General features: G+C 45.4%; 1 protein-coding gene across 1 annotated transcript in view; it reads right to left on the bottom strand.

The window, feature by feature from the left end:
- The window catches only part of LOC104390049 (S-adenosyl-L-methionine-dependent tRNA 4-demethylwyosine synthase-like), a gene marked incomplete at its 5' end in the record, with an annotated part of 97,905 nt that overhangs the window by 55,053 nt on the left and 30,451 nt on the right, over positions 1 to 12,401 (bottom strand). Inside the window, one exon of the mRNA XM_009999130.1 lies at positions 5,192 to 5,301. Coding sequence (XP_009997432.1) covers positions 5,192 to 5,301 — 110 coding nt within the window. The remainder of the gene's footprint in view (positions 1 to 5,191; positions 5,302 to 12,401) is intronic.

The following is a 12,401-nucleotide window of genomic DNA, read 5'->3' as shown; positions in this document are numbered from 1 at the left end:
CACCTTTAAAAAAAAAAAAAAAAGATAAAAGCAGGTTGTGTCCATCTCCTCCGCTGAAAGCCCTGTGGTCCCTCAGCCCCAGGAGGACCAGCTCCCCAGAGGAGCTGGGCACACCTCACCAAGCAGAGCACCAACAACTAGGTCTGAACCTGTACTGGCACCTACACGAAACAACTCCACAGAGGATGCATTCAGGAAGAAAACCCAACCCATGACACCATCCTGAACAGCAAGAGACACTTCAGAACAAAGAGGGAAACACAAGGAGCTCAACTGTAGCATCCAGGGAGCCCTGATGACAGAGGATATAAAGAAGGCAGAGGTGCTGAATGCCTTCTTTGCCTCTGTCTTCACTCCTGCAGGGTCTCCCTATGAGCCCCAGATTCATATAGCCCCAGAAGAAGTCAAGATAGAGGAAGAGTTTGACATGGTAGATGAGGATTGGGTTAGGGATCAGTTGAGTAATCTGGACATCCATAAATCAATGGGTCCAGATGGAATGCACCCAAGGGTGCTGAGGGAGCTGGCGGAGGTCATTGCTAGGCCACTCTCCATCATCTTCAGTAAATCATGGGCAACAGGTGAGGTGCCTGAGGACTGGAGGATAGCAAATGTCACTCCAGTCTACAAGAAGGGCAAGAAGGAGGACCCGGGTAACTATAGACCGGTCAGCCTCACCTCCATCCCTGGAAAGGTGATGGAACAACTTGTTCTTGTGACTATCTCCAGGCACATCAAGGACATGGGGGTCATCAAGAGCAGTCAGCATGGTTTTATCAAGGGTAAATCATGTTTGACTAACCTCATAGCCTTCTATGAGGAAATTACTAGGTGGATAGATGATGGTAGAGCGGTAGATGTGGTTTATCTTGATTTCAGTAAAGCATTTGACACCGTCTCCCACAGCATCCTTGTGGATAAGTTGATCAGGTATGGGTTTGGTGACCAGGAAGTGAGGTGGATTAGGAACTGGTTGAAAGGAAGGAGTCAGAGAGTTGTAGTCAATGGGGTAGAATCTGGTTGGAGGTGTGTTACTAGTGGAGTCCCACAAGGGTCGGTGCTGGGACCGGTGTTGTTCAACATCTTCATCAACGACCTGGATGAGGGTATAGAATGTACCCTCAGCAAGTTTGCTGATGACACTAAGCTGGGAGGAGTGGCTGACACACCAGAAGGCTGTGCTGCCATTCAGAGAGACTTAGATAGGTTGGAGAGTTGGGCGGGGAGAAACATGATGAAATTCAACAAGGGGAAGTGCAGAGTTTTACATTTGGGGAAGAACAACACCATGTCCCAGTACAGGTTGGGGGCTGAACTGCTGGAGAGTAGTGTAGGTGAAAGAGACCTGGGGGTCCTGGTAGACAGGAGGATGACCATGAGCCAGCAATGTGCCCTTGTGGCCAAGAAGGCCAATGGCATCCTGGGGTGCATTAGAAAGGGTGTGGTTAGTAGGTCAAGAGAGGTTCTCCTCCCCCTCTATTCTGCATTGGTGAGGCCACATCTGGAGTATTGTGTCCAGTTCTGGGCCCCTCAGTTCAAGAAGGACAGGGAACTGCTTGAAAGAGTCCAGCGCAGAGCTACGAAGATGATTAGGGGAGTGGAACATCTCCCTTATGAGGAAAGGCTGAGGGAGCTGGGTCTCTTTAGCTTGGAGAAAAGGAGACTGAGGGGTGACCTCATCAATGTTTACAAATATGTAAGGGGTGAGTATCAGGGGGACGGAGTTAGGCTTTTCTCGGTGATGACCAGTGACAGGACAAGGGGTAATGGGTGTAAATTGGAGCACAGGAAGTTCAAGGTGAATATCCGAAAAATTTTTTTTACTGTGAGAGTGACAGAGCACTGGAACAGACTGCCCAGGGAGGTTGTGGAGTCTCCCTCACTGGAGACATTCAAAACCCACCTGGATGAGTTCCTGTGTGATGTACTCTAGGTGACCCTGCTCTGGCAGGGGGGTTGGACTAGATGATCTCTCGAGGTCCCTTCCAGCCCCTAAGATTCTATGATTCTATGATTCTATGATCCATGTGAAAATGCTGTCTGCAGGTTTCACCAATCTGAGTCACAGTTATGATACCCACGGGAGTACAGGGGAGAGGAAAATAGTTCTCCCTCCATCCACATCCAACCAAGTGCTCAGGACCCCATATGAAACCATCTGACTACAAACAAGCTTTTGTTCCAAATACGTCACTTCACATTTCCTTGACATGCATTGATGTACTGGAATAAAACCTGAGGTTTTAGACCCAGGGTTGGTCTGTTTTCAAAAAACAAAGACCTGAGTTTGAAACCAGGGCCTCAGCTCACCCCTCACTGCCTAGATGCTGGAGCTCAAGCAGTACAGAAAATTCCATGCTATGCTGTGAAGCAAAGATAAAAAGATGTTTGTGGCTATTTCTTCAGCCTCGTGTAGAAAAGCTGGTTTGTGATCAGAGCAAAGCTTAGTGCATTTTACAAAGCTTACTGCATTTTAAACCAGCCAGGCTCAGTCCTGAGTAAGTGACAGGAGGAACAGTTATTCCACAGAAACCTGACAGTGCTAAATGAGAACTTGATTTGAAAAGAAGCATCTCAAGCACACACTGAGATTAAAGGACTAACTTTGGTATTCTTAAAGGTACAGTAATTTTTGGAATTAATTAATTTCTCTCTCTCAGCATCTTGCAATTGGACTAGGATAATTAACTTGCCAGATTTACAAGCAAACAGAAAAAAAATCCATCATCACAAAGTTTGAGAGTAACTTGCTCAAACCAGTTTATAGCAAATCTGGCATGTAGTAAATACACTGCAGAGGAGGGCAGAGGTTTTGTATGCAATCATTTGCCCACATAAAATCACAAGCTGGACAGGGATACACTAAACAGCATTAGTGAGTATTAAAGGGAGCACAGGAACTCTCCTGCACCTTTGGCTGCCATACCACTACAGGACTCAACCTCTGCTCCTGTAGATGAGCCTCATTCTGTCTCCAGTCAATGAACTTCAGCAAAGCCAGAGCCTGGGCAGATTTGGCACAGCATGCAGCAGATCCAACACAGGAGCTTAGAGCCATAGGAACTTGAGAAGCCTCAGCAAGAGGTCGTGGAGTACAGCTTTCAGCTCCTGCCCAGCTCAGATCTCAGCAGAGCATGCAGCCAAGCCTCCTTTGATCAGCACAGTTCCTTTGAAAAGCTCATTCCAACTGCTGTCCTCATGGTGCACTTTAATTTGGGAAAGAAAAGCACCATCTGGCACATCACTGACAGGCTGGTTGTTGACTTGGTTACCCCTCTACAAGTACCTGTGCACCATCATTCACAAGTGCCTGGGTGACTGGGGAGACAAGGAACCTGTTTTATCCACTCACAGCAAGACACACAGGTAGTCAAGAGTTCCTAGTCTAGCTCACACACTTGTTTGTTTTTTTCATTTCCCCCCCCCCAGGCTGAACCAGGACTCTATTATCAGAGTCCTACTCTCCTATTTTTGATTTATGTTTCCATTCTGTGTGTGCCCTCTGCAGGGGCACAGAGATTTACTCATCACTACACAGAAAATGTGTCCATCAAACTACTTCACACCTTCCCACCTCAGCTCCCTGTCAGGAAGGTATCTCTCCACCAGTTACTCTAAAAGAGAATGATGTGACATTAATTAACATCCATAGTCTTCAAAACCAGTACAAACTATAGCAACAATAAAAGAGAAGATGACTTGTCATAATCTCCAAAACCATGCAGAGGGACTCTGGGACTCTGACAGGACAGAGGGGTATCCTCTAGGATAGAGGGTCCCCAAGAGTTCTGCTCTGTCAAGATGATCTCATTTTTGCTACAACATGTGGAATAAAGCATCAGATGAGCTCACCTTTGGTGTATGGAGGTGTGTGATGCTGGTACTAGAAAGAGCACCAGGTTTATTCAAATAGCTTTGGGTGTCACCTGAGCAGTATTACCAGACACTCCAGAGCCTCAAGGGCTCTCTAGCTAAGAAATTTTCTCCATGTTTTTCTTCTCCAGTAGCTCAAATAGGCTGGTCTGCTCTAATGCTGGGGGTCATTGTTCAAACACCTCAGCAGAGATACACAGCATCCTGCTGGAATCTCCTTTGGAGCCCTCAGGTCATCGTGTCCTACCTCTGCAACAAAGCAACCTGGTCTGTCCCACTGCTCAAGCCTTGGGGCAGTCTGTGGGGTATGGGTGGGGTTTTATCTTTTAAAATCTATGATCAAAAAATCTGACTTATTATTTGTGGAGGGTTCCTAAGCAGGGAGGCATGTTTTCTGCCTGAGGCACTTCCAACCTGGACAGTACAGCTCTGGCAGGGCACACAGGACACTTGGGACACTGTACATCTTTTAACTCTCCTGCCTTCAGCTTCCTGCACAGTGTTTCAACTCAATTTTGCTTCCACTGATTCTACTCTAACAATATTTTCACATGTACCTCAGGGAAGAGACAATGTAAAATTCACTAAAAGTAGTGAGCTGCTGGGCTTCTCTTACTGCTTTTTTTTCTTCTTAATAAACCTTTTGCTTTCAGGCTCCCAAGACAGGAACTGTGTTGCCACCTACCACTCTGAAAAAGTAACACACCTTTTCTTTTCCCACCTCACTGGACTGTGTGGATGTGAAAGGCCAGGTCTGGTTCTTTTGGCTGCTCCCCACCCAGTTCAGCCCTGGAGCTCCCACAGAACCAGCTGGTCAGAGAGGGTGAGATTATTCAAACCAGCCACTGGATGAGAACGAAGCTCCTGAGCCCTGACCTGAGTCATTTTCATGCCTATCATATAACTCCAGTGAATGAGACAGAGCAACTCTGCCCTGCTGACAGAAGGGTTTTTTGCCTGTCACATTTTTAAACCATCACGTTCTCTCTCTGCACAGCCAACATAAACAAATGGGTTCCCAAAACAAGAGCCAGGACTAAGGCTCATGCTGCAAATGTTATGGATGCTCCATTCCAGTCCTGCTGCTCACATAACCTCTGCTGTCAGCTCAGGAGCAAAAACCAGGCAGAACATCTCAGGAAACACAACAAGTGTGCCACAAAAGTTTCTTCTCACCCATCTTTCTGATGTTCTAAATTCCATTCCCCCTTCCTAGCATTTCACAGATGATCAGAACATCTTCCTTTATGCTTTGAAGATGCTACTGCTCATTATCTTCCAAGAGCATCATTAACAGGGAAGAAGTGGGAGAAGTTACCTTTGAACTGTTTGATCATGTTCTGATGGTTCTCAATAGCTTCCTGCAAGATCATTTCAGGTTGGTCCATCTTCCATCGCCACTCTGTGCCCACTGGATTTGTATGATGTCTGAAGGAAAGAGAGACAGTTACTTAACTGTTATTTGTAACATACGTGGAAGAACCCATCTGTCACCCTGGGGACTTTGGCATTGCTTAATAATATTACAAGCAAGAAATAATTCTCAGCAACATCCTCCTTCTGACCACTTTCAGAAGTCATCTTTGAACATCATTCTCATACCCCTCTCCTTCCAGGCTCTCAGAAATAATGGACCTTGCAGTTTATGTTAACCATAACACACCTATTTTGTACCAGAGGTAAAAGGTTTCCACCCAAGCACCTGGAAGATATGAGCTCATCCCCATTCCCTTCTTGATCAACATGACAGAATGTTACAAAGCCGCTGCAAGTCATCTGGAAAAATTACCCCCTGGCCAGCAAATCATGGAATGGTTTGGGTTGGAAGGGACCCTAAAGATCATCCAGTTCCAACCCCCCTGCATGGGCTGGGACACCTCCCACTAAATCAGGTTGCTCAGAGCCCCATCAAATGAAATCTTACAAGCAACTGGTCTGGTACCTCATACTCACACCCACACAAACACAACCCAGAGAGCCTGGACAGGGCACAGAGCCCTCCCTGGAGAGAGAAACTTCCCACTAACCTTGCTGCACTTCAGGTGAGTATCAAACAGGGGTAATTAAGCCTTTAAGAATCACAGTAAGGAAATCAACACATTTCTGTGTTTTCACCTCCTGGTTCTCTCCATCTTCTCATGCTTTTTTCCAAAATATGCTACATCAGTTTCTCCACTGTCCCCTACCAATTCTACTGCATGTACCTCATTGAATAATTTATTAATAGAAGTGTAGCAGATTTTGCAGTGCCTTTCAAAACAGCACCAGTGTATGAACATAGCTCTGGGCAACAAGATCAAGTAATTTATACTCCTGAAACTGTTTTCTGACCAGCTGATCTCCATTTCCTCTACTGCTCTCCATCATGCCTGGAGGTCAGCCATGGGGAGGACCAAGGTCACCTGCCATATTCAGCCTTCCAGCCACATGGACATTAGGACCTGATGACCAGCATTTAATTAAAGGAGAAAACACAGAGAGAAGCACCTTCTCAGAATGAAGTGGCTGATTGAAGACAATGAAGACTCCCACTCACTTCTTCCAAGTGAGAGAGACCTGCACCTCTGTAATTCAACATTGCTAAACCAACAAATTCCAGACCTGGCATGAATAAAAACAGCCTTTGGCCCAAATATTTCTTCATCTACTTCAAGAGCAAACGTTCAAATGCTGCTCTCAAACTACTTCACTATCTCAAAGATCCTTTAAGCTAAACCAGCTTTGCTTTTTTGAATTTCTCTTATGCTTTTTCCATCTGCCAACACAGAAGGTTTTCTGAATACCAACTATAAAAAGGCATTTATAAAACTCTTTTATGTGTTTAACTACATAACTTGTATCTTGTATATTTAACAGGGCAAGCTGGCAAAAAAATAACTCAGCTCTTGATGTACACTGGACAGCTATTAATTATTAGTGTCTAACAGTCCTTACATTTTTTAACACATCCTGACTTTTTAAAAGCACACCAGGTCACATCTAAAAGCAGTTTATTTGGCAAAAAGCAGTTTTTTCTTCTAATGGAGGGGCAAACAGTGTCTTGTGGCTGATGAGATTGTTTCACAGTCCCTGGCACAGACTGAAGTTCACTGTCACCTTCCCATACGATCCACCTCACCAGCTCCCCGAATCCTGCACAGGTCACTGTGCACAATATTCCTTCTCTTCCAAAAATAACACAAAGAGAAAGAATCTCCCCCCAAACCACACACACGCACCAGAAAAAAAACCCTTATTTTATTAGATATTCCAGGTGTGAAACAGGTTTGATTTGCTAATCCAGAAACAAGCCATCAGTGGCACAGCCCCATTATGACAGAGCAAGGTGAGACTGAACCAACCATGGCAGGAGTTCCCAGTCACTGTGCCCTCCCCTGGCTAAGGAGCCTCTTTCCAATCCAGCTTCATTTGCATTCTTATCAGACCTGTTTATTTGCCAGCATTACCAGAGTGTCCCTGACAGACTGACCTCTGTGAAAGTGGGTTCCCCCTCCTCAGTCACTTATTTTAATTAATCAGCTTTTGCTTGATAACCTCCCAGAACAGCCACCCTCTCCTGTGAGTGCTGCTTGGTGTTAGGGAGCCTTTCAAGAAGCTTTGAGGGAAAATGCTGCACAAGTATCACTCACTCCAGTGACCAGTTGCTTGATGTTGATAGCTGGTGGGGAACATGAAGGTGAGGAAATGCTGGTGCTGATCATGAAACACTGATCATGAAAGGACAGAGCACATGGCTCCTGGGAAAGGAAGGGAGGGAAAGAGCAGAATAAAAAAAATGAGTGTTTAAAAAGCAGCCTGCAGTGCACCCTGACCATCAGCAGGTGAGATCCCAGAGGAGAGTTTAAGAGCAAAGGAGCTCAGGAGAACTGGCAGGGTTTATAAACCATATTTAAGGCAGAAGCACAAACTGCAGCAATAAAATGCAAACAGATAAAGAGCAGCAAGAAAGCAATGTCAGAATCACAGGCTCTTCTGGAACCTTGTGCAATCCTCCAGCTGAAAAGAAAAGGAGGAGCACCATGACAAGGTCACAACAAGGCAGGTCAAGGCAGATACCCTAACCAGCAAAGGACACACCAACATGCTAACAAGAAAGACTTTCCTATCATGATGTGGGGAGTAAGAGAAAGACCAAGAGAAAACCCTGTCCAACACACAAGCAAACAATGTTTAATGTTTCTTTGTAATGACAAGAAACCTGTTCGTACCTTTTCTTCTGCTTTTTCCTGACAGCAACAGGAAGAAGCCAGATTTGACTAAGAGGACAGGTTAGAGATATTTAATTTCAGTGAAATGTTTTCACTATTATCACAGAACCATTCAGGTTGGAAAAGCCCCTTGGGATCACCAAGTCCAACCATCATCCCTGCTCTACAAAGTTCTCCCCTAAATTATCTCTCCTAAACCACATCCACCAACACCACATCCAAACCACCCTTCAACACACCCAGGGATGGTGACTCCACCATCTCCCTGGGCAGCCTGTTCCAGGGTCTGACCACCCCTGCTGGGAAAAAATTGTGCCTCATGTCCAGTCTGACCCTGCCCTGGTGCAGCTTGAAGCCCTTCCCTCTTGTTCTGTCACTAAGGACTGTGAGAGACCAGCACCAACCTCTCTGCAATGACCTTTCAGGCAGGTGTAGAGACTGATGAGCTCTCCCCTCAGCCTCCTCTTCCTCAAACTAAACATTCCCAGCTCCTTCAAGTGTTCTTCATCAGACTGATTCTCTAGGGCCTTCACCCACTTTGTTTCCTCCTCTGTCCTCACCCTGTGAAGCTCATTGGATGCACAATTCCTGGTAAGTTCAAACCATATTAGAGAAGAAAAATATTAAGGAAATAGGGTTGATGTCAAATGAGCAGATACCTGAACATCCCAAGAAAACTGATTTTAAAAATTACATGATATTCAGTATTTCCTGGACTTCTCAATGTTTTAGTATCAACTTAAAAAAAAATAATTCTAGAAACAATGAAAAAGTGGAAAACAAATTGATGAATTTTAGATTTAAAAAAAAAGAAAGAGGGAATGAACCCATAATGTCTATATTTTCCCAGAGTGCACTGCAGATGGGCCCTCACTGCCTTTCTAAGGCTTTTCAAACCAGGTGCTCCATCAAAATAAATTCAGCCTTCTCCTTGGGAGATGACTTAATCAGATTACAGCACCTGGCAGCAACTTATGGCAGAGCCAATAGTGAGGACTTCATCCCAGGCTGGTTCTGTCAGTTCCTCTGAGCTGAGAGAGGACTGAACTTCAGAAAATTTTTAGAAGAATCCACTTCTGGTGACAGCACTGGTGGGGCTGCACCTGGAATCCTGGGGTCAGTTCTGAGCCCCTCACAACAAGAAGGACCTTGAGGGGCTGGAGCGTGTCCAGGGAAGGGCAGGGGAGCTGGGGAAGGGGCTGGAGCACAAGTGTGAGCAGGAGCAGCTGAGGGAGCTGGGGGTGTCCAGCCTGGAGACAAGGAGCTGAGGGGAGACCTGCTGGCTCTGCAGCTGCTGAGAGGAGGTTGGAGCCAGGGGGGTCGGGCTCTGCTCCCCAGGAACAAGGGATGGGAGAAGAGGGAATGGCCTCAAGTTGTGCCAGGGGAGGTTTAGCTTGAATATATGGAACAATCTTTCCCAAAAGGGCTGTCAGGCCATGTCCTGTTTTTTTTTTATAAATAAAAACTAAGCATAAAGAAACACTGGGAGAAGAGAGTATTAGGTGAGCAGAACAAGGCCAGGAGGCTGGAGATGCAGAGACACTCAGGGATTTCAGGCTCAGGCTCCAAGTTCTACAAACCTGCAGAGTCAGCTCCTTTGATATTCTAATACTGCACATTTCCCCAAAGAATTTATCCTCTGAAGTCAAGTTAAAGAGAAGAAGCTTTTGTTTTAATATATGTTGTCAGTTTCTTCTTAATTTTTTAATGACCTTATTAAGTACCTCCCCTATGAGGGATTATAAATTTTTAATCTCTTCATTTTGCAGGGTTTACTGTGATCACTGGCTTTGGCCACACACTTCTTTACATTGTCTGAGCAGAACTTCAACTGCCATCTCAGGCTCAAGCTGAAACCTTTAAAGTACAGGTTTAAACATCATCAAGTCACAGAAGAAGAAATATGAACCAATTTCTTTACAGAATATTTCACTCTGTCTGGTTTGCCTCCTCCTCAGATGTAAAAATAATGAACCCTATTAATTTAAACCTTATTTAGCTGTTCCATCTCTCCACAGTAATTGATTGGGCTTTAGACACTCTTGCCAGAAAACATAATCAAATCAGGTTTGCCTGGTGACTGCACCTCAGTAGTGTCTGAAGGCCTCAGTCCCCACATTTGCTCTAATTGATTAAAAGATTTGGTCACTTGCACATTTCAATTTAGACTATTAAGCTAAAGAGACACTACAAACACAGCGAGACCAGCCCAGAGCAATTGTGGATACTGACAGATTATTTCTGTAGGTAGGATTATGCTTTAGGGATGTTGCAGTAATTAAGGTGTTGCTTCCCCCCCGTTTCTTGCTCTTGCTGCAACTCCACCATGCCCAGTTCAATGCAGCACAATTGCTGCCTTGTGGGGGGCACACCAGAGTGAAGGATCTGCTTCTCCTGCCCCCAAAGAAGCTGCCACCTTATAAAACTGCATCCCCAACCTCTCAGCCACCTCCCTGAAGGACACAGGCAGGGGAGCACCAGCCAGTGGTCACACCAGTGAGGGGGCACTGACAGGCCTGGTATCTACCAGGGATGTACCACTGCCAGGGACGAGGAGAAGGGAGGTCTCCAGTGCAGAGTCAAGGTATGTCTTTTACAAAAAACCCTAAACTTTGAGTGTTTTTGGATGCTGGCTCCACACAGGATCCCTGGATCAGGGCCAAAATGTGTCGATCCCAACCAGCCAACTCTGATGACATTCAGTTCCCAGGGAAGGTGGCTAAACTACAGCATTTCTTGCCAAAGTGAGGAAAACAAGCTCCACAGCCTTTTCCTCAGCAATCCTGGGAGAGCTGCAGTGGTTATGCAGTTGGAAACATTGGCAAACTCCACAAGTGTCAAAATCCTGAAAGAAGAGATCAAGAAAAAAAAAAATTATCACAGCAGCCTTATCTGCAGCTTGGTGTGCAGAGCTGCAGGACACGACCAGCAAGGCAGAAAACCTGGATTAAACATTTTGCCAACAGCAGATCATAACTATCACTTTGTATGTCTCCAACAGCACAGATGGCAACTGCTTCCAGGAAGGTAACACGCTTGTCCCACCCAGCCACCAGTACTTGTGGTTCTACATTGAGTCTCATGTGATTAAGAATCTGCAAGGCATGGCAGGTTTAAATTGAAATAAAAAATAGACAGGTAGTCCTGGCTGGTTTGTGAACTGTGCTGACATGCACATGGCATGCAGCTGCTAGGGAGGAGAGTGGGTTTGGAAGTCTCCTCTTCCCACACCAAATTAACCTGACCTGGCAGAGCTCACAGCCACACAAAGGCTGTAGCAGCCCAAACACAGGCTCTGAAAAAGCAACCAAAGCAGGGAGAGGTTCTTTCAGTTCTGCTTTATGTCCAACCTCAGGTGCACATAAAGTGAGCCCTGGGATTAGTCTCAAACTGAGAATGAAGCCTTCCAACTCAGGAGAGGTCTGAGAAGAGAGGACAGACAGTTGCAGCCCAGTCCATCTGGAAAAATCCAACAAGTGCAACCTATTTCCCCCACAGAAAGTAAACAAACGAGAACATTTTTTCAGCACAATCCCTTGAAAAAGTGTTTCCTTGCATTCAGGCTGTTACCATTAGCTAACCAAGCACCCTAACATTCATTATCATCAGGGCTACTGTTTCCAGGATTCCTCTTAAGTGACTGATGACAGCTACAGCATGATAAGCGAGAGGCACAGGGAAGGCATCACACATGGTGATTTATCCTAATTACTGAACTTCTCAATTTACACTCTCTGACTCCCCCAATTCAGCCCCACCCTCCAGACAGGCTGATGCTGCTAAGAAATACCAACCTGGGTCATTCTGAAGGGGAACAGTGTGAAATGGTCTGCAGTGCAATACTAAGAGCAAAATGCCTCATTCTGGCAATGTTCTTGCTTTCTATATGGTGTTTTTGTACCTTCTGTGGAGAGACAGAAGGATAATAGGCATGGCAATCTTCTTCCTAGCAGAATTCAATGCACTGTTGCTCACTGAGACACTGGAAAGAAGTCACCAGCAGTGCATTTTTCTTCCCAGCCATCAGATTGCTCTGAAGCAGCAAACCTTGCATGTTAAACGTGGCATTTGCTGAGTCCTTTCAAGCCAGGGTATGATGAAAGCCCATCAAAAGCAGCAATTAACATTTTGGAATAGACTCCCAAATGTAAATTTAAAGGGATAACCAGTGTCTAATGCTTATACTTAGCACTAAAATGGGAGACAGAAACAAAGTGCTTTTGAAATTACAGCAGTCCTTTCACACTGATGCTGTCATTTAAATCACAGAATCATTAAGGTTGGAAGGGACCTCAAAGATCATCCAGTTCCAACCCCCCT

The sequence above is a fragment of the Chaetura pelagica genome, unplaced genomic scaffold, assembly GCF_000747805.2.
Source record: "Chaetura pelagica isolate M959 unplaced genomic scaffold, ChaPel_1.0 scaffold230, whole genome shotgun sequence".
Taxonomy (NCBI): domain Eukaryota; kingdom Metazoa; phylum Chordata; class Aves; order Apodiformes; family Apodidae; genus Chaetura; species Chaetura pelagica.
Note: the sequence above shows the minus strand (reverse complement) of the source record. Positions and strands in the feature narration are given on the sequence as shown.